General features: G+C 40.9%; 1 protein-coding gene across 15 annotated transcripts in view; it reads left to right on the top strand.

The window, feature by feature from the left end:
* guk1b (guanylate kinase 1b) overlaps positions 1-27,582 on the top strand; it is a 36,395-nt gene that overhangs the window by 4,057 nt on the left and 4,756 nt on the right. For 5 of the 15 annotated variants that reach the window (XR_004164417.2, XM_031574486.2, XM_031574487.2 and 2 more), the window contains 43 exons: positions 293-389; positions 847-985; positions 1,084-1,168; positions 1,295-1,380; positions 1,528-1,556; positions 6,382-6,497; positions 6,636-6,677; positions 7,243-7,339; positions 8,170-8,308; positions 8,406-8,490; positions 8,617-8,702; positions 8,845-8,903; positions 9,008-9,123; positions 9,262-9,303; positions 9,536-9,632; positions 10,451-10,589; positions 10,688-10,772; positions 10,899-10,984; positions 11,127-11,185; positions 11,290-11,405; positions 11,544-11,585; positions 11,818-11,914; positions 13,589-13,727; positions 13,826-13,910; positions 15,585-15,670; positions 15,811-15,869; positions 16,000-16,115; positions 16,254-16,295; positions 20,868-20,964; positions 21,205-21,343; positions 21,442-21,526; positions 21,654-21,739; positions 21,882-21,940; positions 22,045-22,160; positions 22,293-22,334; positions 24,028-24,105; positions 25,512-25,608; positions 25,991-26,129; positions 26,228-26,312; positions 26,440-26,525; positions 26,668-26,726; positions 26,831-26,946; positions 27,079-27,120. Coding sequence is in view for 13 of the 15 variants with exons in the window: in XM_031574486.2 (XP_031430346.1) it covers positions 293-389; positions 847-985; positions 1,084-1,168; positions 1,295-1,380; positions 1,528-1,556; positions 6,382-6,497; positions 6,636-6,677; positions 7,243-7,339; positions 8,170-8,308; positions 8,406-8,490; positions 8,617-8,702; positions 8,845-8,903; positions 9,008-9,123; positions 9,262-9,303; positions 9,536-9,632; positions 10,451-10,589; positions 10,688-10,772; positions 10,899-10,984; positions 11,127-11,185; positions 11,290-11,405; positions 11,544-11,585; positions 11,818-11,914; positions 13,589-13,727; positions 13,826-13,910; positions 15,585-15,670; positions 15,811-15,869; positions 16,000-16,115; positions 16,254-16,295; positions 20,868-20,964; positions 21,205-21,343; positions 21,442-21,526; positions 21,654-21,739; positions 21,882-21,940; positions 22,045-22,160; positions 22,293-22,334; positions 24,028-24,105; positions 25,512-25,608; positions 25,991-26,129; positions 26,228-26,312; positions 26,440-26,525; positions 26,668-26,726; positions 26,831-26,946; positions 27,079-27,120 (3,792 nt within the window). In the remaining 2 variants the exon portion in view is untranslated. Of the gene's footprint in view, positions 1-292; positions 390-846; positions 986-1,083; positions 1,169-1,294; positions 1,381-1,527; positions 1,557-5,909; positions 6,252-6,381; positions 6,498-6,635; positions 6,678-7,106; positions 7,176-7,233; positions 7,340-8,169; positions 8,309-8,405; positions 8,491-8,616; positions 8,703-8,844; positions 8,930-9,007; positions 9,124-9,261; positions 9,304-9,535; positions 9,633-10,450; positions 10,590-10,687; positions 10,773-10,898; positions 10,985-11,126; positions 11,212-11,289; positions 11,406-11,543; positions 11,586-11,817; positions 11,915-13,588; positions 13,728-13,825; positions 13,911-15,584; positions 15,671-15,810; positions 15,870-15,921; positions 15,970-15,999; positions 16,116-16,253; positions 16,296-20,867; positions 20,965-21,204; positions 21,344-21,441; positions 21,527-21,653; positions 21,740-21,881; positions 22,020-22,044; positions 22,161-22,292; positions 22,335-24,027; positions 24,106-24,899; positions 24,968-25,511; positions 25,609-25,990; positions 26,130-26,227; positions 26,313-26,439; positions 26,526-26,667; positions 26,727-26,830; positions 26,947-27,078; positions 27,121-27,582 lie in introns of those variants that run through there. The other 10 variants (XM_031574496.2, XM_031574488.2, XM_031574491.2 and 7 more) reach the window with 10 other exon arrangements.

Genomic DNA, 27,582 nt, shown 5'->3' with positions numbered 1-27,582 from the left:
AGACACCTCTGAATCAGATCTCACCCTGATCTGGCACTGCTTTTGAAAAAGGTTTAATTCTTAATTCCAATCACTGTCCTGATAAAAACAGCTTTTGTCTTCTTATGTCCAAAAGAGCCACTTTCAAACACATTCACACAGATATTGCAGTGACCACAGCTTTTCAGGGAAAGACCTAGTATTGTTGTATAGCAGTCAGTACAAATGTTTCTACGTGTCTCTGAAAAGAAATATGTCATGTGCACACACGTTTCCTCTGGGTGACCTATTCTCTGTCTGTTGTTGCTCCAAGATTACCACTTCACCACCAGGGAGAAGATGCAAGAGGGTATCGATAAAGGAGAGTTCATTGAGAATGCAGAGTTCTCAGGGAACTTGTACGGAACAAGGTAATGCACGGTTAACCCTACACATGTCTTGCTTGGCAGCATTGAGTCGTCATTAGCTAGGTGACAACTTGTCCCCAAAGTTAAGAGAGGTGATCAGTGACGTATTGGCTGACACTCAAAGGAAAGTCAGCCCAAGAACAGCTATAGGTCTCATCATTTGGAGTGCAATCTGGCCAACCTCTCTGTAAGCTAAAGACCCCCACATTGCGTTGGCCATGGTACACAGTGTTAAGTAGCCTATGTGTAATCTGACAATCCTATTTAATTTAAGTGTTGAGAGACAGCTGCTCACAGATTATGAAATTATGTTATTTTTCCTCGGGTTTTGATACTGGTGACTGTCCCCTAGTAAACATTTTATAAAACAACAGTATATTTGTTTTGCTAAAAATGCATTGCATCTTACATCTTCATTTAAGCAAATATGCATGTATTGATATGACTTATGACTCCACAGTAAATCTGCTATTGAAGATGTCAAGGCAAAGAACCTCATCTGCATTCTCGATGTTGACATACAAGGAGTGAAAAACATCAAGGAGACTGACCTCAACCCCATTTACATCTCCGTCCAGCCCCCATCTATGGAGATCCTGGTAAGGTGTTACCGCTGGAAGTCAAAAATACCTGGTGGGGAAAAGATCCCAAATGCTCTTTGATAGTAAATTAATGAATTGTAAATCTCCTTGTTCAGGAAAAGCGTCTAAGAGACAGACAGACTGAGACAGAGGACAGTTTACAGAAGCGCTTGGACGCTGCAAGGACAGACATGGAGCTCAGTAAGTAAAAATATATCCATTCAAAACGTCCATTAGTTTGGTATTTTTGGACTAAACTGGACTAAAACCCACCAGAAGACTTAACACCTGTGTCTTTCCCCCTCTTCTTTACTTTACTATTGCTAGGTAATGAACCTGGAATGTTTGACCTGGTCATCGTCAATGATGATTTAGAGGCAGCCTATGACCAGCTGAAAAGTGCTCTAATGGAGGTAAGTTTATGTCTTAATGAAATGGTTTTCAAACTCTCAGCAACAAAGTCCATCTTCTTAAAAAAGGTTTTTTAGGTAAGCTTGCCGTGCCATGCCGTGTCACGCCACATGTAATGATAATGGAAACAACGTTTTCTGTCTCAACAGGAAATACAGAAGGTTCAGGATGCCAAGAAGTGAGAACCTTTCTTTTCGTTGACTTTTTCATGATTTTTTGTAATGAATGAATCAAGGGCGTAGGTTTGGTCTCAGCATTGGTATGGACACTGCCCGGCAGCCCCCATTCAGCCCCCCCCCCCCACACACACACATATAAGTTGATATTATGTTGAACAGGCAAACTTTATTAAAATATATTAACATTTGTGTACTTTGGATTGTAACATTGTTTTTTGGATATCCCAAACATGAGTAAGACCTCACTTGAAGCCCTGATGGTCCAGCTACTACTTCCTCAACCTGCACTACATCTGCACTGGATTTCTGAATGCAGTTTCCTGAATGCATTTCAAAATAATGCCTTAATGAACAAAAGTACATGCAATGCATTTGTTTGTTCTGAAATGAATTTTTTAATATGTAGGTAATTGGTTCAGGTTTTAATACTAGGCCTACATCATCTGTACTGGATTTCTGAGCAATGAAATAATGTATCAGACCCTCCAGGATTTCGCGATGTTGCGATCGCAACTATTAACGCAAATTCAACCATTCCCCGCGAATTCAGCGCGACTTTGCAATTTTACCACATCACCGCAACTTTCAGGCAAATTTGTCAAGTCAATGTCGTCTCCCACAACTCCCTCCCTTCCGCGGCTACACCAAGGGCTGAAATTCTGCCCTGTGGACATGGTGAGGACACTAGCAGAGTTCTAATCCGTTGTAAACAATGAGAATGGCTACACCAGACATGGAAACAGAAGGTATGCCCATGTCAGCACAGAAAATTCAGAAATAGATCTGGCTTCAATTTGTATTATTTTCTGTGAGGTGTGCGTGGCCCTTTTTACATAGAGTCTGGTAATACATCTTTGAAATGTAATAAAAAAAATTATATATTTTGCTGTGAATAATGAAGAAAGAACAGCGAAAATGGCGTTAAACAGTAAACCATTTACTGCACCCGCCATTTACTGCACCCGCTGACATTTTTATTTCTTTAACCTCTACGAAGTCCCTGCCTGAGCTCCAGTGTTGAGATATCTATCTAATAGAAAATCCGTCGCCCTACACATCTCAAAAACTGAAAGCCTACAAAAGCACAGATAGTTATTTAATTTTCAGAAGTGGATGGGTTCACAACGCTGTCGTCTGGAAGGTGAAAACAAAAAACATCTTCATCAGAGCAAAGATGATTGCCATTTAATAGCTAGCTACCAGCTAACGAGCTACCTGCTGTTAGCTAGCAGCCTTTACCCTACCCAACGCTGTTCTTTTATCATTTGACACAATTTCCTGGTTTAAACAAGTACGAACACCTGGTCTGGCGAATGACAACTTAAATTATCTTCCCATATATTTTCTACTGGCATTGTAGTATTACCAGTTGGATGACAAAATATACTAGCCTAGCCTACTTGCTTAGGTACTTGTCGCAATCTCAGAGCAGAAACCGGGTAATCCAATTTGAATTGTTTTGATGCTTTGTTTCTTGACTTTATTACTTGATCTATTCCCGTTTTAGGTAGTTATTCTGATAAATGAGGCAACCAGAACAGGGTGACTGCTTTTATTGCCAGCTCCAAAAGTAAGGCTACTTTACTGTGTGTCTGAGAAAAGTTGACCCAGAAGACGTCTACAATCAGCTGGCAGCAACGTGGGAGGGTTTTAAATTCGATAAAAACAAAATCCGGGCTTGTCTCCTCACCGATTTGAACAGCCAACAGAGCAACAACTGTCTAGCATGTTACTACCTATGTCAGACAATGTTAAAGCGGAGATATTTAATGATCTTGAATGAAAGGTGGTCGGTTCCTATATAAGCGCCAGTGTTAGACAGCTGTGGAACGCCTTTCTTGCCCGCCAGCTGGTCATTCTGACGTCACGTGAAACTATGAATTTCCCAAACCCTCGAGAGCTGTTGCCATGGAGATTTAACGTTACTTTCTGTTTGAACATAAGGTAGCAGCTAGTGTTGAAGAATGGATTACTTGAAATTGGACGACTTTAAATTAATATATGAAATCGAACAACATAAACACCTATACGGATAAAATAAATCTCTCCCCCCCCCCCCCTGCTAATATTTAGTCTCCGCTGTTCTTCCAAAACCAAATCTATTCTTAAGGTTCCAAAAATGATCAAAGCAATTTGGCTTTGAATCTGAGTAGTCCATCGAGTTAATCTTCTGTCCCGTCATTTGAAGCATATATTTTAGTCCAGTTTTGAGAAATGTTTAAGCTTAGCTATAGAATTGTCCATTTTCGTGATCAAGGTCAATATTAGTGTAGAAGAACTGCAACGGCAGAACAAGCATAAACCCAACCGTTGGGCTCTCGGTGGGCTTCATTGCTCTGCCTCCCCTGACCGCACTTCGTTGTGTATAAGTAAAGCCTATTTTGCTACATTTTTGTAGTCCTGGTAATTTTTTGTTTGGCATATTGGTAAGGTTATTTAGAGTACCTTTTCTCAATGGTTTTGTTCTTAATGAATGTTTGTTTATTAATTACTTATTTTTCAACAAATAACTTTTCAATTATAATTACAAAGAGGGAAATGCACAACTTTTTATCGCAACTTTCATTTGCTTCCGCAATTTCATCGCAATAAAGACCTAAAAAACACAGCAACATCGCAACTATCTCAAAAAAGGCACGCGAAATCCTGGGGGGACTGATGTATCAATTAATTATATGATGGATTAATTTGGGCATCCCAATGTATAGCACCTTTTTACTACCTACAAGTATAACATTTATTCTCAAAATAGCCAGTGTGAATGATAACATTAATGGGTAACATTGTCTAAACAATGTTAAAAAACAGCAATTTAATGCAATCTTTACCAAAATGGACAATTCAACGTCTCACCTGAACCCCTGATGCTGATTCATCATCACCCAGCTCTACATCTGTAGGTTCAGGCTGCTGTTTTTATAGCACAGTGATTCATCAATTTAATACAGACACTAACCATGCTTAGGTGACTGCTGACATTGGTCGAGAGATTACAGGGAACATAGATAGCCTTATTACTATCCAAGGGATCATAGGCCAGTTAATATCACTTTTGAGTTGCTAGCCTGCTGGTACTAGGCTAAACTAGCATGTTTCCATTGTAGAATGGGTGGCGATGTTAGCCTAGCAGGTTTGCACTGTGTGGGTAGTTTGCCTACTAGCTAACTAACAACGACCTGGGCTTCTTGATAGCTACTTACTCTCTGGGTACTCTCTTTTCTTTTTTGGTGGCATTTTCCTATCTACAAAGCACAAAAGGGTCAAAAATATCAATGCTGAGACCAAACAAAATACTAATATGAGGCTTTATTATTTCTTGGCGTATTAAGTAGCTTTTAGTAGTGCTAAGAATGTGAGCCTCTTCAGCCAATGAAATGACAGCATCGTGTCTCGCAGTTTGCAAATATATTGTGCAAAATGATTTTTTTCTAACAGGCATTTAAAATTAACAAAATATTGGTGGGGACAATTTTGTCCTTCCCAGACTTTGGTCGTGACTAGTCCCTATGGACCATATGCAAACCTACGCCCTTGGAATGAATGTTTAATGTGTTGAGTTATATCTAGTTTTTAGTCAAAAGGTACAACCAAAAAGGTACAAAAGTGACTAATTCTGCATTTTATTTAGATTTCCTCCTGCTTTTTTTGGCTCTTTATGTGGATTACATGTTTGAGTTTGTATTTATAAATGGTCAAGAGCTTTGATGTCTTTCTTGGATAATGCATTGGTATTCAACAAATTCTGAGACATTTATCTAAGAAGCAACTTATCTAGATACTTATGATCTATTATTTTCATATTATGCAGTCCACCCTGTTGCGTTCTGGCTCTACTTTGCCTTGTTTTCCAGTTGGTAAGGCCACTGATGCAATCAAAGGTCAAAGTAGATCAGAAATTGTCAGCCCACCTGACACTTAAAAGGATAAGCGCATGTCCGTAATACCCTCTCAACAACGAGGTCATGTAAAGAGTACGAGTTGCTCTTCATAAGAGAGTTACTATTGCATGAACTTGATGCACGCTGGCTGAATGACAAGTGCTGGAGAGATGCTCATTTCTTTGGCGGTTGCCCTGGATACAGTTCCAGACAAACATATTGTGCTTGAGCACAGTAGAGCACAGTGTGATAAGACAGACATCAAGTCACAGGTCACATCAGTCTGGCATGTCATCAGGCAGAATGCCAGGTAATCCTCTTCACTGGCCTGGTCTGACTTCATTAAGATATATCTAAGTGCAGATGAATGAACTCACGCCCCTAGCGTGGACAGAAAACATCCGGTCTTCACAGAGCACATTGTCTTTCTCCAAAAACAGGTCTGTCTCAGAGCTTGGGCTGTGGCTGTCCTCCGCAGCTTGGGCAAGGTTGTCAGACTCACTCAGAAAGGCTAATTATGAGGATCATTGGATTAGCATCTGAGCTTGAGGCCTGAGGAGGAGCCAGTTAGTAATAGTCTCACTAGCTGGTCATATCACCTAGCCCCTTCACAGATTGGTTGACTAAAGCAGGAGTTTTTGTGAGCCTGACCTAATCTGGATTGAGCATGCAATTTTTCTAAAATTAGCATTACAGTCCCACAGTTTACAATCAAAGTATTTCAATAAACTGTTTATATGCATTGAAATAAAAAAAAAACAGCAGGAGGACCATACTGAGTATAGACTGTACATCATCTTCAACCCATGCTGTGTGGTGTGTAGTCCATATTAAGCAGTATGGCGTGTAGTCCATATTAAGCAGTATGGTGTGTAGTCCATATTAATCAGTATTGTAAGTAGTTGTGAGTGTAATTGTGACCCCCGTGCCTTCTCTCCTTTGGTAGCGTGATGGCTGGACCCAGGCCTGTAGTTCTGAGCGGCCCCTCTGGCGCAGGGAAGAGCACTCTGCTGAAGAGGCTTATGAAGGATTATGAAGGAGTCTTTGGCTTCAGCGTGTCCCGTATGTATACGTGTGCCAGCCACATGGCATACTTCCTCAGACTATTTGAGTGCTTCATGATCTATAAACTTTTTTCTGTCATTACATCGGACCCCTCCTCATATGTGCTGTTCTAACTGCTCTTCTTTTTCTGTACAGATACAACAAGAAATCCCCGTCCTGGTGAGGTAGACGGTAAAGGTAAGGCCACGCTATCAAGATATGCAGGTTTAAGAGATGAAAATAGTTAATTAATCATTAATGGCTGATATAACACTGGTGAGATTAACATTTCATGGGAAATACAAAAGAGTTATTTTGTAAAAGTGTAGTCACATTATTACAGTTAGCTGCTTATTGACTCTTTGAAGGCACACATCACAGGTCTCTAAAGCACCACTCGGTTTAACCCCTCTTGCCATTAAGAAGCCTCAAACCTGTCTGCCCATTTCATCCCAATCCTCAACCCTACCCCCCCCCCCCCCCCCCGCATTTAATAAAGACTGACAAGCGCTGTTCACATGAAGCCTCGGTGCCTTTTACTCCCAAGTGAACTTCGTCAATGGCTGTTGAAAAAAACAAAGATAAACCTCCCTTCCCTCTGTGCTTTTGTTGTCTATTTCTCCATAGGCCTGAGTAGCCTCCCAATGCTTCTGGGGGCTGTGTTACTGCCAGTAGCAGACATCTTATCGTCTGAAAAGAAATATGTCATGTGCACACACGTTTCCTCTGGGTGACCTATTCTCTGTCTGTTGTTGCCCCCAAGATTACCACTTCACCACCAGGGAGAACGTGCAAGAGGGTATCGATAAAGGAGAGTTCATTGAGAATGCCGAGTTCTCAGGGAACATGTATGGAACAAGGTAATGCACAGTTAAAGCAACACTATGCAACAATTTGAAACTTTTGAGGGATGGTTTTATAGGCAAATAGTTTTGGTACCATCCTCAAATTCATTTTGATAGCATATATTCATGTGAAGGACAGATAAACATCTGTGTCTTTCCCACTAGCCATCCAGGATATGCACTATGTAGTTCTGTGGTCCGGGCTGGAACACCCTGCAAAAATGGAAGAAAAGCTTTCACAGCATGACAATGCCAGCTATAATGCCAAAGGACACCAGTTAGGGCGTTGGAAAGCTTCTATCAGCGCCAACTGGGCTGTTGGTGGTGTTTGCAAGGTTTTTGCATGCCTTTTAGGTAGTTAGCTTACTAGTTTTGGAACAGAACTACTTATTGCTGCTTTAACCCAACACACCACATGCCTTCCTTGGCAGCATTGAGTCATCATTAGCTAGGTGACAATTGTCCCCAAAGTTAAGAGAGGTGATCAGTGACGTATTGGCTGACACTCAAAGGCAAGTCAGCCCAAGAACAGCTATAGGTCTCAGCATTTGGAGTGCAATCTGGTCAATCTCTTTGTGAGCTAAAGACCCCAACATTGCGTTGGCCATGGTGCACAGTGTTCCTATGGGTAATCTGTCAATCCTATTCATTTGAGGTGTTGAGTGACAGCTGCCCACAGATTATGAAATTATGTTTTTCTTCCTCGGGTTTTGATACTTATAACTGGTGACTGTCTCCTAGTAAATATTTTATAAAGCAACAATATATTTTTTGGGCTAAAAATGCATTTACATCTGTTCATTTAAGCAAATATGCATGTATTGAAATTACTTATGACTCCACAGTAAATCTGCTATTGAAGATGTCCAGGCACAGAACCTCATCTGCATTCTCGATGTTGACATACAAGGAGTGAAAAACATCAAGGAGACTGACCTCAACCCCATCTACATCTCCGTCCAGCCCCCATCTATGGAGATCCTGGTAAGGTGTTGCCGCTGGAAGTCAAAAACACTTGGGGGGAAAAGATCCCAAATGCTCTTTGATAGTAAATTAATGAATTGTAAATCTCCTTGTTCAGGAAAAGCGTCTAAGAGACAGACAGACTGAGACAGAGGACAGTTTACAGAAGCGCTTAGACGCTGCAAGGACAGACATGGAGCTCAGTAAGTAAAAATATATCCATTCAAAATGTCCATTAGTTTGGAATTTTTGGACTAAACTGGAATAAAACCCACCAGAAGACTTATCACCTGTGTCTTTCCCCCTCTTCTTTACTTTACTATTGCTAGGTAATGAACCTGGAATGTTTGACCTGGTCATCGTCAATGATGATTTAGAGGCAGCCTATGACCAGCTGAAAAGTGCTCTAATGGAGGTAAGTTTATGTCTTAATGAAATGGTTTTCAAACTCTCAGCAACAAAGTCCATCTTCTTGAAAAGGGGTTTTTAGGTAAGCTTGCCGTGTCATGTCACGCCACATGCAATGATAATGGAAACAATGTTCTCTGTCTCAACAGGAAATACAGAAGGTTCAGGATGCCAAGGACTATACATCATCTTCAACCCCTGCTGTGTGGTGTGTAGTCCATATTAAGCAGTATGGTGTGTAGTCCATATTAAGCAGTATTGTAAGTAGTTGTGAGTGTAATTGTGACCCCCGTGCCTTCTCTCCTTTGGTAGCGTGATGGCTGGACCCAGGCCTGTAGTTCTGAGTGGCCCCTCTGGCGCAGGGAAGAGCACTCTGCTGAAGAGGCTTATGAAGGATTATGAAGGAGTCTTTGGCTTCAGCGTGTCCCGTATGTAGACGTGTGCCAGCCACATGGCATACTTCCTCAGACTATTTGAGTGCTTCAGAATCTATAAACTTTTTTCTCTCATTACATCGGACCCTTCCTCATATGTGCTGTTCTAACTGCTCTTCTTTTTCTGTACAGATACAACAAGAAATCCCCGTCCTGGTGAGGTAGACGGTAAAGGTAAGGCCACGCTATCAAGATATGCAGGTTTAAGAGATGAAATTAGTTACACATAAATCATTAATGGCTGATATAACACCGGTGAACATTTCATGGGAAATACAAAAGAGTTATTTTGTAAAAGTGTAGTCACATAATTACAATTAGCTGCTTATTGACTCTTTGAAGGCACACATCACAGGTCACACGTTTCCTCTGGGTGACCTATTCTCTGTCTGTTGTTGCCCCCAAGATTACCACTTCACCACCAGGGAGAAGGTGCAAGAGGGTATCGATAAAGAAGAGTTCATTGAGAATGCCGAGTTCTCAGGGAACATGTATGGAACAAGGTAATGCACAGTTAAAGCAACACTATGCAACAATTTGAAACTTTTGAGGAATGGTTTTATAGGCAAATAGTTTTGGTACCATCCTGAAATTCATTTTGATAGCATATATTCATGTGAAGGACAGATAAACATCTGTGTCTTTCCCACTAGCCATCCAGGATATGCACTATGTAGTTCTGTGTTCCGGGCTGGAACACCCTGCAAAAATGGAAGAAAAGCTTTCACAGCATGACAATGCCAGCTATAATGCCAAAAGACACCAGTTAGGGTGTTGGAAAGCTTCTATCAGCGCCAACTGGGCTGTTGGTGGTGTTTGCAAGGTTTTTGCATGCCTTTTAGGTAGTTAGCTTGCTAGTTTTGGAACACAACTACTTATTGCTGCTTTAACCCAACACACCACATGCCTTCCTTGGCAGCATTGAGTCGTCATTAGCTAGGTGACAATTGGTCCACAATGTTAAGAGAGGTGACAGGTGACATTTTGGCTGACACTCAAAGGCAAGTCAGCCCAAGAACAGCTATAGGTCTCAGCATTTGGAGTGCAATCTGGCCAACCTCTTTGTAATCTAAAGACCCCAACATTGCGTTGGTGCACAGTGTTCTTATGGGCAATCTGACAATCCTATTCATTTGAGGTGTTGAGAGACAGCTGCTCACAGATTATGAAATTATGTTATTTTTCCTCGGGTTTTGATACTGGTGACTGTCCCCTAGTAAACATTTTATAAAGCAACAGTATATTTGTTTTGCTAAAAATGCATTAACATCTGTTCATTTAAGCAAATATGCATGTATTGATATGACTTATGACTCCACAGTAAATCTGCTATTGAAGATGTCCAGGCAAAGAACCTCATCTGCATTCTCGATGTTGACATACAAGGAGTGAAAAACATCAAGGAGACTGACCTCAACCCCATCTACATCTCCGTCCAGCCCCCATCTATGGAGATCCTGGTAAGGTGTTGCCGCTGGAAGTCAAAAACACCTGATGGGGAAAAGATCCCAAATGCTCTTTGATAGTAAATTAATGAATTGTAAATCTCCTTGTTCAGGAAAAGCGTCTAAGAGACAGACAGACTGAGACAGAGGACAGTTTACAGAAGCGCTTAGACGCTGCAAGGACAGACATGGAGCTCAGTAAGTAAAAATATATCCATTCAAAATGTCCATTAGTTTGGAATTTTTGGACTAAACTGGAATAAAACCCACCAGAAGACTTATCACCTGTGTCTTTCCCCCTCTTCTTTACTTTACTATTGCTAGGTAATGAACCTGGAATGTTTGACCTGGTCATCGTCAATGATGATTTAGAGGCAGCCTATGACCAGCTGAAAAGTGCTCTAATGGAGGTAAGTTTATGTCTTAATGAAATGGTTTTCAAACTCTCAGCAACAAAGTCCATCTTCTTGAAAAGGGGTTTTTAGGTAAGCTTGCCGTGTCATGTCACGCCACATGCAATGATAATGGAAACAATGTTCTCTGTCTCAACAGGAAATACAGAAGGTTCAGGATGCCAAGGACTATACATCATCTTCAACCCCTGCTGTGTGGTATGTAGTCCATATTAAGCAGTATGGTGTGTAGTCCATATTAATCAGTATTGTAAGTAATTGTGAGTGTAATTGTGACCCCCGTGCCTTCTCTCCTTTGGTAGCGTGATGGCTGGACCCAGGCCTGTAGTTCTGAGCGGCCCCTCTGGCGCAGGGAAGAGCACTCTGCTGAAGAGGCTTATGAAGGATTATGAAGGAGTCTTTGGCTTCAGCGTGTCCCGTATGTAGACGTGTGCCAGCCACATGGCATACTTCCTCAGACTATTTGAGTGCTTCAGAATCTATAAACTTTTTTCTGTCATTACATCGGACCCTTCCTCATATGTGCTGTTCTAACTGCTCTTCTTTTTCTGTACAGATACAACAAGAGATCCCCGTCCTGGTGAGGTAGACGGTAAAGGTAAGGCCACGCTATCAAGATATGCAGGTTTAAGAGATGAAATTAGTTACACATAAATCATTAATGGCTGATATAACACCGGTGAACATTTCATGGGAAATACAAAAGAGTTATTTTGTAAAAGTGTAGTCACATAATTACAATTAGCTGCTTATTGACTCTTTGAAGGCACACATCACAGGTCACACGTTTCCTCTGGGTGACCTATTCTCTGTCTGTTGTTGCCCCCAAGATTACCACTTCACCACCAGGGAGAAGGTGCAAGAGGGTATCGATAAAGGAGAGTTCATTGAGAATGCCGAGTTCTCAGGGAACATGTATGGAACAAGGTAATGCACAGTTAAAGCAACACTATGCAACAATTTGAAACTTTTGAGGAATGGTTTCATAGGCAAATAGTTTTGGTACCATCCTGAAATTCATTTTGATAGCATATATTCCTGTGAAGGACAGATAAACATCTGTGTCTTTCCCACTAGCCATCCAGGATATGCACTATGTAGTTCTGTGTTCCGGGCTGGAACACCCTGCAAAAATGGAAGAAAAGCTTTCACAGCATGACAATGCCAGCTATAATGCCAAAAGACACCAGTTAGGGTGTTGGAAAGCTTCTATCAGCGCCAACTGGGCTGTTGGTGGTGTTTGCAAGGTTTTTGCATTTTTGCAATTCATTTTGATAGCATATATTCATGTGAAGGACAGATAAACATCTGTGTCTTTCCCACTAGCCATCCAGGATATGCACTATGTAGTTTTTGTGTTCCGGGCTGGAACACCCTAGCCTGACGATGTCATACTCATAATTCTAGTCAGAATATGAGTCTGATACCGCTCCGTTGGACTGTGATTATGGGGCGTGTTTCAACCGAACCAGGAAAAAAAATGCCTCTTCGCTCAATTGGATATATCTAGAACCAATCAGAGCAACGTAGTATGACCATAACGTAGACCATGGGGCCAGCTGATACATTCAACTTTTACCGGATCCCGTAGGAAGGACGATAAAAACATCTTTTCGATCGACAAATGCCTTGATCGCGTTTCTCTGTTCCTCTTTCAAAATGAATGTGCTGTCAATGTCTTCTAAAACAGACTCGAATTTCCACATTTCAGCTCTCCAACGGCAGCCATGTTTGTTGAAAACGAATTCACCCCAAAAGCTCTTTGGTGACGTGGTTGATTACGTTAGGGTTGATCATCTGTCCATCATCGTATAAAGCTCGCCCTGACAATTTGATTGGTCTATCTATCTCCTCACAGATTTTTGTGAGGAGATAGTTTCTCCCCAACGGAGCGACACCAGACCGAACTTCCCGACCAAAATATTTGTGGGCGTGGCTAAGTTCGTCTGGCATCCAGGCTAGGAACACCCTGCAAAAATGGAAGAAAAGCTTTCACAGCATGACAATGCCAGCTATAATGCCAAAAGACACCCGTTAGGGTGTTGGAAAGCTTCTATCAGTGCCAACTGGGCTGTTGGTGGTGTTTGCAAGGTTTTTGCATGCCTTTTAGGTAGTTAGCTTGCTAGTTTTGGAACACAACTACTTATTGCTGCTTTAACCCAACACACCACATGCCTTCCTTGGCAGCATTGAGTCGTCACTAGCTACGTGACAACTGGTCCACAATGTTAAGAGAGGTGACAAGTGACGTATTGGCTGACACTCAAAGGCAAGTCAGCCCAAGAACAGCTATTGGTCTCAGCATTTGGAGTGCAATCTGGCCAACCTCTTTGTGAGCTAAAGACCCCAACATTGTGTTTGCCATGGTACACAGTGTTCAGTAGCCTATGTGTAATCTGACAATCCTATTAATTTGGGGTGTTGAGAGACAGCTGCTCACAGATTATGAAATTATGTTATTTTTCCTCGGGTTTTGATACTGGTGACTGTCCCCTAGTAAACATTTTATAAAGCAACAGTATATTTGTTTTGCTAAAAATGCATTTACATCTGTTCATTTAAGCAAATATGCATGTATTGATATGACTCATGACTCCACAGTAAATCTGCTATTGAAGATGTCCAGGCACAGAACCTCATCTGCATTCTCGATGTTGACATACAAGGAGTGAAAAACATCAAGGAGACTGACCTCAACCCCATCTACATCTCCGTCCAGCCCCCATCTATGGAGATCCTGGTAAGGTGTTACCGCTGGAAGTCAAAAACACTTGGGGGGAAAAGATCCCAAATGCTGTTTCATAGTAAATTAATGTAATTGTAAATCTCCTTGTTCAGGAAAAGCGTCTAAGAGACAGACAGACTGAGACAGAGGACAGTTTACAGAAGCGCTTGGACGCTGCAAGGACAGACATGGAGCTCAGTAAGTGAAAAAAATATCCATTCAAAACGTCCATTAGTTTGGGATTTTTGGACTAAACTGGACTAAAACCCACCAGAAGACTTAACTTGTTCATGCGTTTATTTGAAAAGGGACAGTGTACATTGATAAACATTTCCCAAGAAAAATGTAAATGCACCGGAATTAGCTAGGTTAGCTATTTTTCATTCGTTGTCCCTTGGCAGGGCATGACAGAAAGATACGGAAATAAAAGAAAGAAATAATAATAAAAAATGATATAATTAAAATAAATAATAATAATAAAAAAAAGATAAGCAACAGTTTGACAAAACAGTGCAGTTAAGAAAACAAATCGGAAAAACCAGACAGACATACAAGGTAAACAACAGTGTGACAAAACAGTGCAGTTAAGATAACAAATTATAAAAACCAGACAGACAAGGTGTTAGACATAAAAAGAAGTTACGGTGTGAGTAGTGCAGTGGCCTAATTATGGTTGCAGGTTTGGTTATTTTTTATCCATTTCTTAAGTTTGTTTTTGAACACTGAAATACTGGTGCACTCCCTTACATCAGTAGGGAGGGTATTCCAGTAATTAGAGGCGCGTACTGAGAAGACTGTCTGTCCAAACGTACTGTGTCTATACTGTATAACACAGTCTCCCCTGGTGACTGCCCTAGTTGCCAAGCCATTGCCATCCTTCAGCTTTATAAACTCATTTAATGGTGGAGGTGCCAGCCCATGTAATATTTAAAAAATGAGACAGGCACCAAAAACTGTAAGAAACTGTCAAATTTGAATAAGTTATACTTTGTTGTTATATGGCAGTGGTGATAGCTGATAGGTTTCTGGTCTAGAGTTTGTAAGGTCTGCTTGTAGAGGGTCTCTATTGATTTCAGAGTTGTTGTACTTGCTTGTGACCAGCTTGTGTAACAGTACGAGATGTGAGAAAAGATCATGGCATGCATAAAAAGTTTGGCTGCCTCTGTAGGTAAGTACGGCCTTACATGTCTAAAATTAGCCAAGTTGAATTTAATGGTATTGGCCACCTTTTTGACATGTTTTTTAAATGTTAAATTGCAAACTAAAATGATCCCCAGATATTTCAAATCAGATACAGCTGTGAGCTTTTCTCCTTCAATAAAGACATCAGGGGGCTGTGCATTTGATGATTTCTTAGAGAAGAACATACAGACTGTTTTATTTGTGTTCAAGTGTAGGGAGGACGTTTTTAGCCAGTCAGAGACATGGACCAATGCTGCAGTTAGTTTAGTGGCAGCCTGTTCTTTGGTTTTTGCATGTGTATAAAGAACAGTGTTATCTGCGTACATTTGAACATTAATAGAGGGACACACTGATGGTAAATCATTAATGTACATGCTAAACAGGATCGGCCCCAATACTGACCCCTGGGGTACACCAATATTATTACTGAGGTATGGAGAAAAGCTACTTCCAAAGTCTACACTTTGAGTCCTATCAGCCAAATATGACTTCATCCATTTTGTGGATTCTGCTGAGAAATTAAAATATGATAATTTTTCTAACAGTGTCTGGTGATTAACAGTGTCAAAAGCCTTCTTAAGCTCCAAGAAAACTGCGCCAACTACCCCACCTCTATCCAATTTGGACTTAACATTTTCTAGGAAGTAGCACCTGTGTCTTACCCCCTCTTCTTTACTTTACTATTGCTAGGTAATGAACCTGGAATGTTTGACCTGGTCATCGTCAATGATGATTTAGAGGCAGCCTATGACCAGCTGAAAAGTGCTCTAATGGAGGTAAGTTTATGTCTTAATGAAATTGTTTTCAAACTCTCAGCAACAAAGTCCATCTTCTTAAAAAGGGGTTTTTAGGTCATCTTGCCGTGTCATGTCACGCCACATGCAATGATAATGGAAACAATGTTCTCTCTCAACATGAAATACAGAAGGTTCAGGATACCAAGGACTGTACATCATCTTCAACCCATGCTGTGTGGTGTGTAGTCCATATTAAGCAGTATGGCGTGTAGTCCATATTAAGCAGTATGGTGTGTAGTCCATATTAAGCAGTATTGTAAGTAGTTGTGAGTGTAATTGTGACCCCTGTGCCTTCTCTCCTTTGGCAGCGTGATGGCTGGACCCAGGCCTGTAGTTCTGAGCGGCCCCTCTGGCGCAGGGAAGAGCACTCTGCTGAAGAGGCTTATGAAGGATTATGAAGGAGTCTTTGGCTTCAGCGTGTCCCGTATGTAGACGTGTGCCAGCCACATGGCATACTTCCTCAGACTATTTGAGTGCTTCAGAATCTATAAACTTTTTTCTCTCATTACATCGGACCCCTCCTCATATGTGCTGTTCTAACTGCTCTTCTTTTTCTGTACAGATACAACAAGAGATCCCCGTCCTGGTGAGGTAGACGGTAAAGGTAAGGCCACGCTATCAAGATATGCAGGTTTAAGAGATGAAATTAGTTACACATAAATCAATAATGACTGATATAACACCGGTGAAAATTTCATGGGAAATACAAAAGAGTTATTTTGTAAAAGTGTAGTCACTTAATTACAGTTAGCTGCTTATTGACTCTTTGAAGGCACTCATCACAGGTCTCTCCATACCTGCCAACATTTGAGTAGCAAAATCCGGGAGATTTCGGCGGCGGTGTGTGGCGAGTTTTGAGGGATGGATGGCAGAGGCGGGCAAATGTTGGTTTTAAGGGATGTTGTGCATATAAGTATTTATAGACAACGTATTTATTATGTATAATGTGGTCTTCAGTATATAAATAAATACACAACAACTGTATTTATCAACAAAATCTAATTTATTTAATAATTAATATGTATGTATTCACAATGAATGTATTCACAATCACTTTTTAATCATTATAACAACTAACTATTGCAATAACGTATTATTTATTCATGACTTTTTTTATTACAACTAAATCTTTCATATGAACATCACAGAAACAGTTGATGTAAGCCTGCACAGGTCTCAGGATATGACTTATAATTTAAAACAATGGCCAGTAGTAGTGTGTGTTTGTGTTTGTGTGTGTGTGTGTGTGTGCTTGAGTCAGTGTATATTTGTGTCTGTGTGAGTAAGAGAGGGGGGGGGGCACAAAGAGTCAGTGATACAGAATTGAGGAGAAACTATGAGATTGGAAACAAATCTCAGATTTTGCCACCTATACAATCTCATAGAGGTCCTATATGGATCTATACAGAATAGCAGTTAAAAGTTAACTACTGTTTTGTAGTATTGTATATGTGTGTGGCTAACATGGCTGCCCTACGTGTTTTCTTAGATGGGGTGTACTCAGGGGCGGACTGGCCATCGGGGATACCCCCGTGGGCCGACGGAGTTTGGGCCGGTTCAATATATTCACGTCAATCGAAATAGTCTGAATAGTCTAATATGTGCGCAGGGGGAGGGGGCGTGGCGGCAACAATTTCACAGTTTCAAGTGTTATAGTCAGAATATGTGCGCAGGGGGAGGGGCGTGGCGGCGGTTACAAACATAAAGAAAAAAGTTACGCCACTGGTCCCAGGCCACTTTTTCCCCCCAGTCCACCCCTGGGTGTACTTTGAAGGAGGCTTAGTATAGTTTCTTTTGCAAGACAAGAGAGAGCACAAAGTGCTGTTGTTAAAACTTGTTCTATTGTCTGTAACTATTTTTTTTAACCATAGTGAAACTCCTCGAGGCATTGGTATGTGGAATGCAAAGTAGCCTAATGGCTGATATAACACCGGTGAGATTAACATTTCATGGGAAATACAAAAGAGTTATTTTGTAAAAGTGTAGTCACATAATTACAGTTAGCTGCTTATTGACTCTTTGAAGGCACACATCACAGCTCTCTAAAGCACCACTCGGTTAAACCCTCTTGCAGTGGCGGTGCCAGACATTTTTTTCTGCAGGTGCTATGGGGGAGCTCTGCGTTTTAGTGAGGGTGCTATGAAATGAGGATGATAGCCTATGTGTCACATGGTTCTCTACTACAACAACTTTACATGTTTGCTCTCTGAAGCGTCTTTGGGGTCCATGAAAAGCGCTAAACAAACCGATTGTATTATTATTATCATCATTATCTAGGCTTCTTCCGACAGACGCGCACATCTGCGACGGTCACTGCCAAAAGGCATACAGCATGTTATAGAGTCCGCAATCCCAAATACCTAACTTACTTTAAAACACTTGTGGTAGTTAGGATTAAAGTTGGGCGACAGGTGACCACTACCATGTCAGATAGAGTGAAATTAAACTTGGAATAGCAGATAGAACTAGAAAATGCATTTCCTGAAGGAAATACCAGTGCATGAAATGCAAAAGATAAAAAAGGAAGAAGGAAAGAAAGAAGAGTGAAGAAGCAAAGAAGAAAGGAAAGAAGAGTGAAAGAAAGGAAAGAAGAGTGGAAGAAGGAAAGAAGAGAAGAAAGAAGAGTAGAAGAAGGAAAGAAGAAAATAAAGAAGTGAAAGAAGGAAAGAAGAAAGGAAGAAGAGTGAAATAAGGAAAAAAGAGTGGAAGAAAGAAAGAAGAAAGGATAGAAGAGTGGAAGAAGGAAAGAAGAAAAAAAAGAAGTTAAAGAAGGATAGAACAAAGGAAAGAAGAGTGAAAGAAGGAAAAAGGAGTGGAAGAAGGAAAGAAGAGTGGAAGAAGGAAAGAAGAAAGGAAAGAAGAGTGAAAGAAGGAAAAAAGAGTGGAAGAAGGAAAGAAGAGTGGAAGAAGGAAAGAAGAAAGGAAAGAAGAGTGAAGAAAGGAAGGAAGAGTGGAAGAAGGAAAGAAAAAAGGAAAGAAGAGTGGAAGAAGGAAAGATGAAAGGAAAGGAGATTGAAGAAAGGAAAGAAGAGTGGAAGAAGGAAAGAAGAAAGAAAAGAAGAGTGGAAGAAGGGAAGAAGAGTGGAAGAAGGAAAATAGAGAGGGTGAAGAGGGAAAATATTGAAAGAAGGAGAGAAAATGGAGTGAAGCAGAGAGATGGAGTGTGAAAGAAAGTAGAGTGAGAGGGATAGAAAGAAAGATAGAGAGAAAAAAAGTAGAGTATGGAAGGTGTCTCTTAATATTCCTAGTTATACAGTTGAATGGAGAAGGACAGAGAGAAGAGGAGCCTTGGAACCTTGGCGCAGGTGTCAGTGAAGCACAGGTGCAAGCCAGTTTAATGACCCTATTATGATGTCATAATGGCCCAATGTAAGTCAATGGGAAAATTTGTATTCGTTTTTCTTTAATATCTTAAAAAGTATAAAGTTTAGAAAAAATGTCATGCACTGTAATTAACTAAAACAGTCAAAGAGTCAGAAATGCGTTAAAAAGGTATATATTATTTCAGTTCACAATCATCAGTAATCACATAGAACCTTATGTGTACCTAGCACACAGACAGACTGCTTGTCTTAGGCTAAAGAGTCTCTGATTTTTTTAAGGCGGCTCCAAAAAAATCCAAAAAAGAGGCATCTTCGTTGCTAATCAACCAAAACGAGTCTTCAGCGACACAGGGCAATCAATGCATGCAACAAATCAGACAGCTTTCATTAATGTTACAAAGCTAACAATAACTTAGTTTCATTGTACTCCAACCACGCAAACTGTCACAACCAGCTTTTACAAAAACTCCTTTGTTGGACTTGATGGTAATTAGTTTTATACCATATATTGAAGATTCAGTCTTAGGTTTGATCAGTCAGGATTCAGGTTTATTCTTGAAGAATGGCGGCCGACCATTTGTGAGACAGAGACTTTCAGATCCATCCTCCCTCACAGAACTTCACCTCAGCATATCTGACTTGTTCCTTGGGGAACAGTCTGTTAAATACACTGACATTAAGGGGTGTTACCGTCTATTCAAATGGGCCATGCATGCAGGGTTCTTTGTCTCGACCTGGGGGGGTAGGTGAGACCAATGTCGCACCTCACTCCCCTGGTCAAAATCAAGTATATTCACCCTGGAACTGTTTACATGCTAGTTAAGTCCAAATAAAAGTAACAATTAGAACTAGGTATAATATCATTGACTTATTGACTATGGCATATTCTTATGACCTATGCTGGTCCCTTCAGACTCCAAACATGCAAGGTGGATATTTCTGGAGTTTTGGTCTTCTCGGACCATCCTGAGCGTTCATGCTAATGTCAGTGATGCTGCTAGCACCATGGTTAGCACCCTCAGTAGTGGTGGAGGGTTGACCTCCTTGACCACCACGTTCCTCTCCTTAAAAATCCACACCAGATACCCCTGGCATTTCTTCTTCTACGTCACTCTTGTTTCTTAATCGTTCTTCCAAACATGGACATTTAGGTAGCAAAAACCGATGCATTGTTGATATTCACTTGAAACTACCACGCACTAGCTCGCTTTCTCCTTCAACCGTCCGGTAACGTCAACATTCAAGCGTGCGACGTGAAAGTTGGGTCAAAGGTTATGACATAATGATTGCTCTGTGTCTAAAACAATCTGTTCATTTCGATCTGTTATTATTTTCTTTTGTGAGTTAAATATTATTATCACACAATAAATAACGCAGAATGAAATTAAATAACAATGATAAATAAACCACTATTTTCTTGGGGGTGCTATGGGGGTGCTATGGCTAATCCAGGGGGAGCTAGAGCACCCCCTAGCCCCCCCCCCCTGGCGCCGCCCCTGCCCTCTTGCCATTAAGAAGCCTCAAACCTGTCTACCCATTTCATCCCGATCCTCAACCCTACCACCCCCCCCCCCCCCGCATTTAATAAAGACTGACAAGCGCTGTTCACATGAAGCCTCTGTGCCTTTTACTCCCAAGTGACGTTCCTCAATGGCTATTGAAAAAAAAAAAGATAAACCTCCCTTCCCTCTGTGCTTTTGTTGTCTATTTCTCCATAGGCCTGAGTAGCCTCCCAATGCTTCTGGGGGCTGTGTTACTGCCAGTAGCAGACATCTTATCGTCTGAAAAGAAATATGTCATGTGTACACACGTTTCCTCTGGGTGACCTATTCTCTGTCTGTTGTTGCCCCAAGATTACCACTTCACCACCAGGGAGAAGGTGCAAGAGGGTATCGATAAAGGAGAGTTCATTGAGAATGCCGAGTTCTCAGGGAACATGTATGGAACAAGGTAATGCACAGTTAATGCAACACTATGCAACAATTTGAAACTTTTGAGGAATGGTTTTATAGGCAGTTTTGGTACCATCCTCAAATTCATTTTTATAGCATATATTCATGTGAAGGACGGATAAACATCTGTGTCTTTCCCACTAGCCATCCAGGATATGCACTATGTAGTTCTGTGTTCCGGGCTGAAACACCCTGCAAAAATGTTCATTATGACTCAAATTTTATTATGACTCCACAGTAAATCTGCTATTGAAGATGTCAAGGCAAAGAACCTCATCTGCATTCTCGATGTTGACATACAAGGAGTGAAAAACATCAAGGAGACTGACCTCAACCCCATCTACATCTCCGTCCAGCCCCCATCTATGGAGATCCTGGTAAGGTGTTGCCTCTGGAAGTCAAAAACACTTGAGGGGAAAAAGATCCCAAATGCCGTTTCATAGTAAAATAATGAATTGTAAATCTCCTTGTTCAGGAAAAGCGTCTAAGAGACAGACAGACTGAGACAGAGGACAGTTTACAGAAGCGCTTGGACGCTGCAAGGACAGACATGGAGCTCAGTAAGTGAAAAAAATATCCATTCAAAACGTCCATTAGTTTGGAATTTTTGGACTAAACTGGAACAAAACCCACCAGAGGTCTTAACACCTGTGTCTTACCCCCTCTTCTTTACTTTACTATTGCTAGGTAATGAACCTGGAATGTTTGACCTGGTCATCGTCAATGATGATTTAGAGGCAGCCTATGACCAGCTGAAAAGTGCTCTAATGGAGGTAAGTTTATGTCTTAATGAAATGGTTTTCAAACTCTCAGCAACAAAGTCCATCTTCTTAAAAAGGGTTTTTTAGGTAATCTTGCCGTGTCATGCCACGCCACATGCAATGATAATGAAAACAATGTTCTCTGTCTCAACAGGAAATACAGAAGGTTCAGGATGCCAAGGACTGTACATCATCTTCAACCCCTGCTGTGTGGTGTGTAGTCCATATTAAGCAGTATGGTGTGTAGTCCATATTAAGCAGTATTGTAAGTAGTTGTGAGTGTAATTGTGACCCCTGTGCCTTCTCTCCTTTGGTAGCGTGATGGCTGGACCCAGGCCTGTAGTTCTGAGCGGCCCCTCTGGCGCAGGGAAGAGCACTCTGCTGAAGAGGCTTATGAAGGATTATGAAGGAGTCTTTGGCTTCAGCGTGTCCCGTATGTATCTGTGTGCCAGCCACATGGCATACTTCCTCCTTGAGTGCTTCAGAATCTATAAACTTTTTTCTGTCATTACATCGGACCCTTCCTCATATGTGCTGTTCTAACTGCTCTTCTTTTTCTGTACAGATACAACAAGAAATCCCCGTCCTGGTGAGGTAGACGGTAAAGGTAAGGCCACACTATCAAGATATGCAGGTTTAAGAGATGAAATTAGTTACACGTTAATCATTAATGGCTGATATAACACCGGTGAGATTAACATTTCATGGGAAATACAAAAGAGTTATTTTGTAAAAGTGTAGTCACATAATTACAGTTAGCTGCTTATTGACTCTTTGAAGGCACACATCACATGTCTCTCCATACCTGCCAACATTTGAGTAGCAAAATCCGGGAGATTTCGGCGGCGGTGTGTGGCGAGTTTTGAGGGATGGATGGCAAAGGCGGGCAAATGTTGGTTTTAAGGGATGTTGTGCATATAAGTATTTATAGACAACGTATTTATTATGTATAATGTGGTCTTCAGTATATAAATAAATACACAACAACTGTATTTATCAACAAAATCTAATTTATTTAATAATTATTATGTATGTATTCACAATGAATTTATTCACAATCACTTATTTATCATTATAACAACTAACTATTGCAATAACGTATTATTTATTCATGACTTTTTTTATTACAACAAAATCTTTCATATGAACATCACAGAAACAGTTGAACAGTTGATGTAAGCCTGCACAGGTCTCAGGATATGAATTATAATTTAAAACAATGGCCAGTAGTAGTGTGTGTGTGTGTGTGTGTGTGTGTGTGTGTGTGTGTGTGTGTGTGTGTGTGTGTGTGTGTGTGTGTGTGTCAGTGTATATTTGTGTCTGTGTGTGTAAGAGAGGAGGGGCACAAAGAGTCAGTGATACAGAATTGAGGATAAACTATGAGATTGGAAACAAATCTCAGATTTTGCCACCTATACAATCTCATAGAAGTCCTATATGGATCTATACAGAATAGCAGTTAAAAGTTAACTACTGTTTTGTAGTATTGTATATGTGTGTGGCTGACATGGCTGCCCTACATGTTTTCTTAGATGGGGTGTACTCAGGGGCGGACTGGCCATCGGGGATACCGGGGCCGGTTCAATATATTCACGTCAATCGAAATAGTCTGAAGGCGGAATATGTGCGCAGGGGGAGGGGGCGTGGTGGCGACAATTTCACAGTTTTAAGTGTTATAGTCAGAATATGTGCGCAGGGGGAGGGGTGTGGCGGCGGTTACAAACATAAAGAAAGAAGTTACGCCACTGGTCCCATGCCACTTTTTCCCCCCAGTCCACCCCTGGGTGTACTTTGAAGGAGGCTTAGTATAGTTTCTTTTGCAAGACACGAGAGAGCACAAAGTGCTGTTGTTAAAACTTGTTCTATTGTCTGTAACTATTTTTTTTAACCATAGTGAAACTCCTCGAGGCATTGCTATGTGGAATGCAAAGTAGCCTAATGGCTGATATAACACCGGTGAGATTAACATTTCATGGGAAATACAAAAGAGTTATTTTGTAAAAGTGTAGTCACTTAATTACAGTTAGCTGCTTATTGACTCTTTGAAGGCACTCATCACAGGTCTCTAAAGCACCACTCGTTTAACCCCTCTTGCCATTAAGAAGCCTCAAACCTGTCTGCCCATTTCATCCCAAATCCTAAACGCTAACCCCCCCCCCGCATTTAATAAAGACTGACAAGCGCTGTTCACATGAAGCCTCGGTGCCTTTTACTCCCAAGTGAACTTCGTCAATGGCTATTGAAAAAAAAAAAGATAAACCTCCCTTCCCTCTGTGCTTTTGTTGTCTATTTCTCCATAGGCCTGAGTAGCCTCCCAATGCTTCTGGGGGCTGTGTTACTGCCTGTAGCAGACGTCTTATCCTCTGAGTCTTCTCCAGGTGTCAAAGTCTTATTCTGATTTTTGTACTCTCAAAAAAGTCATTGACGATGATATTATATTATATTGTACTATATTATATGATGTATAAAAGAGAGTGGCGGGGGTTACTTTCATCTATCTCCAAATTTTAAGACACACTTGAATTATAATTAGTTAATGGACGTTTTCACTTTGGAGTAAAAAGCTTGTGAAAATAGCCCCCTACATCCCTTTAGACTAGTTTGACCCTGTTCCACACCCCTCTTCAAACAGGGCTAGTGAAACATCTATCTTTGGTCCCCAGCTCATTTTCTAAGGAACCACTGATATTCAGAGCTCCATTAGCATGACATGGCACTTAAGAGATGGAAGACATTGTGTTCGTAAATACATCTCTGGAGACCCACAATAATGATGTAATTCTGAAGGAATATTGAGACGACAGTGGCAACAATGTTTACCAATATTTCTGTGCTCCTTCATTCTTTTTTTTTGGCATTTGTTCACATTTTTCCAGGGCGAGCCATCTTAAGTAAAAAATATACACTACTGGTTGTGTAATTGAGTGCTTCCATAGTAAGACCACTGTATATGTTAGAAGCAAATCATTTTTTTTTACAATAAAACGTTGGCCGAACAACAATTGTAACTCACAGTAAATAATAAATACCCTTCTAGGTGCGGAATGTTCTCTTCAAATGTAAAGATTCTATAATGCCATGCTAATGCGTATATTTCATATTTCAGCCTGCTGGGGACCCCAGTACTTCCTGTAGCCATGTTTGTGACCTGCTTGTCTTGTACTCCCTGCAGAGCTCCCTGTACTGTAGTAGATCCCTCTCCTGACTGTGGTGTTGTGGAGGAATAAGACATTGCTTGTGGTATGGACACTGCAACGTGTATATTTTTGATAAATACTTGGGCTTTTTGCTGTTCACGATGAAGTTGAGGGAGCAGGTTTTTTTTATATGAACAAAATGAGACCTTGTCCCTCTGTATATATACTGATATACATTTATAAAACAGCTATTAAAGAAAATTACACATAACAAAAACTCTACAGACTAATGCTTCTCTTACCATCAAACTGATTGGCAGCTCATTGTGAATATATACCTCTGTCCAATCAGGAGACACCTCTGAATCAAATCTCACCCTGATCTGGCACTGCTTTTGAAAAAGGTTTAATTCTTAATTCCAATTACTGTTCTGTTAAAAACAGCTTTTGTCTTCTTATGTTCAAACGTGCCACTTTGAAATACATTCACACAGATATTGAAGGGACCACAGCTTTTCAAGGAAAGACCTAGTATTGTAGTATAGTCAGTCAGTACAAATGTTTCTATGTTTCTCTGAAAAGAAATATGTCATGTGCACACACATTTCCTCTGGGTGACCTATTCTCTGTCTGTTGTTGCCCCCAAGATTACCACTTCACCACCAGGGAGAAGATGCAAGAGGATATCGATAAAGGAGAGTTCATTGAGAATGCCGAGTTCTCAGGGAACATGTATGGAACAAGGTAATGCAGTTAACCCTACACATGACTCCTTGGCAGCAATGAGTCGTAATTAGCTAGGTGACAACTGGTCCACAATGTTAAGAGAGGTGACAGGTGACGTTTTGGCTGACACTCAAAGGCAAGTCAGCCCACATTGCGTTGGCCATGGTGCACAATGTTCAGTAGCTTATGTGTAATCTGACAATCCTATTCATTTGGGGTGTTGAGAGACAGCTGCTCACAGATTATGAAATTATGTTTTTCTTCCTCTGGTTTTGATACTGGTGACTGTCCCCCAGTAAATATTTTATAAGGCAACAATATATTTTTTGGGCTAAAAATGCATTTACATCTGTTCATTTAAGCAAATATGCATGTATTGAAATGACTTATGACTCCACAGTAAATCTGCTATTGAAGATGTCCAGGCACAGAACCTCATCTGCATTCTCGATGTTGACATACAAGGAGTGAAAAACATCAAGGAGACTGACCTCAACCCCATCTACATCTCCGTCCAGCCCCCATCTATGGAGATCCTGGTAAGGTGTTGCCGCTGGAAGTCAAAAACACCTGATGGGGAAAAGATCCCAAATGCCGTTTGATAGTAAAATAATGAATTGTAAATCTCCTTGTTCAGGAAAAGCGTCTAAGAGACAGACAGACTGAGACAGAGGACAGTTTACAGAAGCGCTTGGACGCTGCAAGGACAGACATGGAGCTCAGTAAGTGAAAAAAATATCCATTCAAAACGTCCATTAGTTTGGAATTTTTTGACTAAACTGGAACAAAACCCACCAGAAGACTTATCACCTGTGTCTTTCCCCCTCTTCTTTACTTTACTATTGCTAGGTAATGAACCTGGAATGTTTGACCTGGTCATCGTCAATGATGATTTAGAGGCAGCCTATGACCAGCTGAAAAGTGCTCTAATGGAGGTAAGTTTATGTCTTAATGAAATGGTTTTCAAACTCTCAGCAACAAAGTCCATCTTCTTGAAAAGGGGTTTTTAGGTAAGCTTGCCGTGTCATGCCACGCCACATGCAATGATAATGAAAACAATGTTCTCTGTCTCAACAGGAAATACAGAAGGTTCAGGATGCCAAGGACTGTACATCATCTTCAACCCCTGCTGTGTGGTGTGTAGTCCATATTAAGCAGTATGGTGTGTAGTCCATATTAAGCAGTATTGTAAGTAGTTGTGAGTGTAATTGTGACCCCTGTGCCTTCTCTCCTTTGGTAGCGTGATGGCTGGACCCAGGCCTGTAGTTCTGAGCGGCCCCTCTGGCGCAGGGAAGAGCACTCTGCTGAAGAGGCTTATGAAGGATTATGAAGGAGTCTTTGGCTTCAGCGTGTCCCGTATGTATCTGTGTGCCAGCCACATGGCATACTTCCTCCTTGAGTGCTTCAGAATCTATAAACTTTTTTCTGTCATTACATCGGACCCTTCCTCATATGTGCTGTTCTAACTGCTCTTCTTTTTCTGTACAGATACAACAAGAAATCCCCGTCCTGGTGAGGTAGACGGTAAAGGTAAGGCCACACTATCAAGATATGCAGGTTTAAGAGATGAAATTAGTTACACGTTAATCATTAATGGCTGATATAACACCGGTGAGATTAACATTTCATGGGAAATACAAAAGAGTTATTTTGTAAAAGTGTAGTCACATAATTACAGTTAGCTGCTTATTGACTCTTTGAAGGCACACATCACATGTCTCTCCATACCTGCCAACATTTGAGTAGCAAAATCCGGGAGATTTCGGCGGCGGTGTGTGGCGAGTTTTGAGGGATGGATGGCAAAGGCGGGCAAATGTTGGTTTTAAGGGATGTTGTGCATATAAGTATTTATAGACAACGTATTTATTATGTATAATGTGGTCTTCAGTATATAAATAAATACACAACAACTGTATTTATCAACAAAATCTAATTTATTTAATAATTATTATGTATGTATTCACAATGAATTTATTCACAATCACTTATTTA

The sequence above is a fragment of the Clupea harengus genome, chromosome 10 (assembly GCF_900700415.2).
Source record: "Clupea harengus chromosome 10, Ch_v2.0.2, whole genome shotgun sequence".
In the NCBI taxonomy this organism is placed as follows: Eukaryota; Metazoa; Chordata; class Actinopteri; order Clupeiformes; family Clupeidae; genus Clupea; species Clupea harengus.
This window is presented reverse-complemented; position numbering and strand designations above follow the sequence as displayed.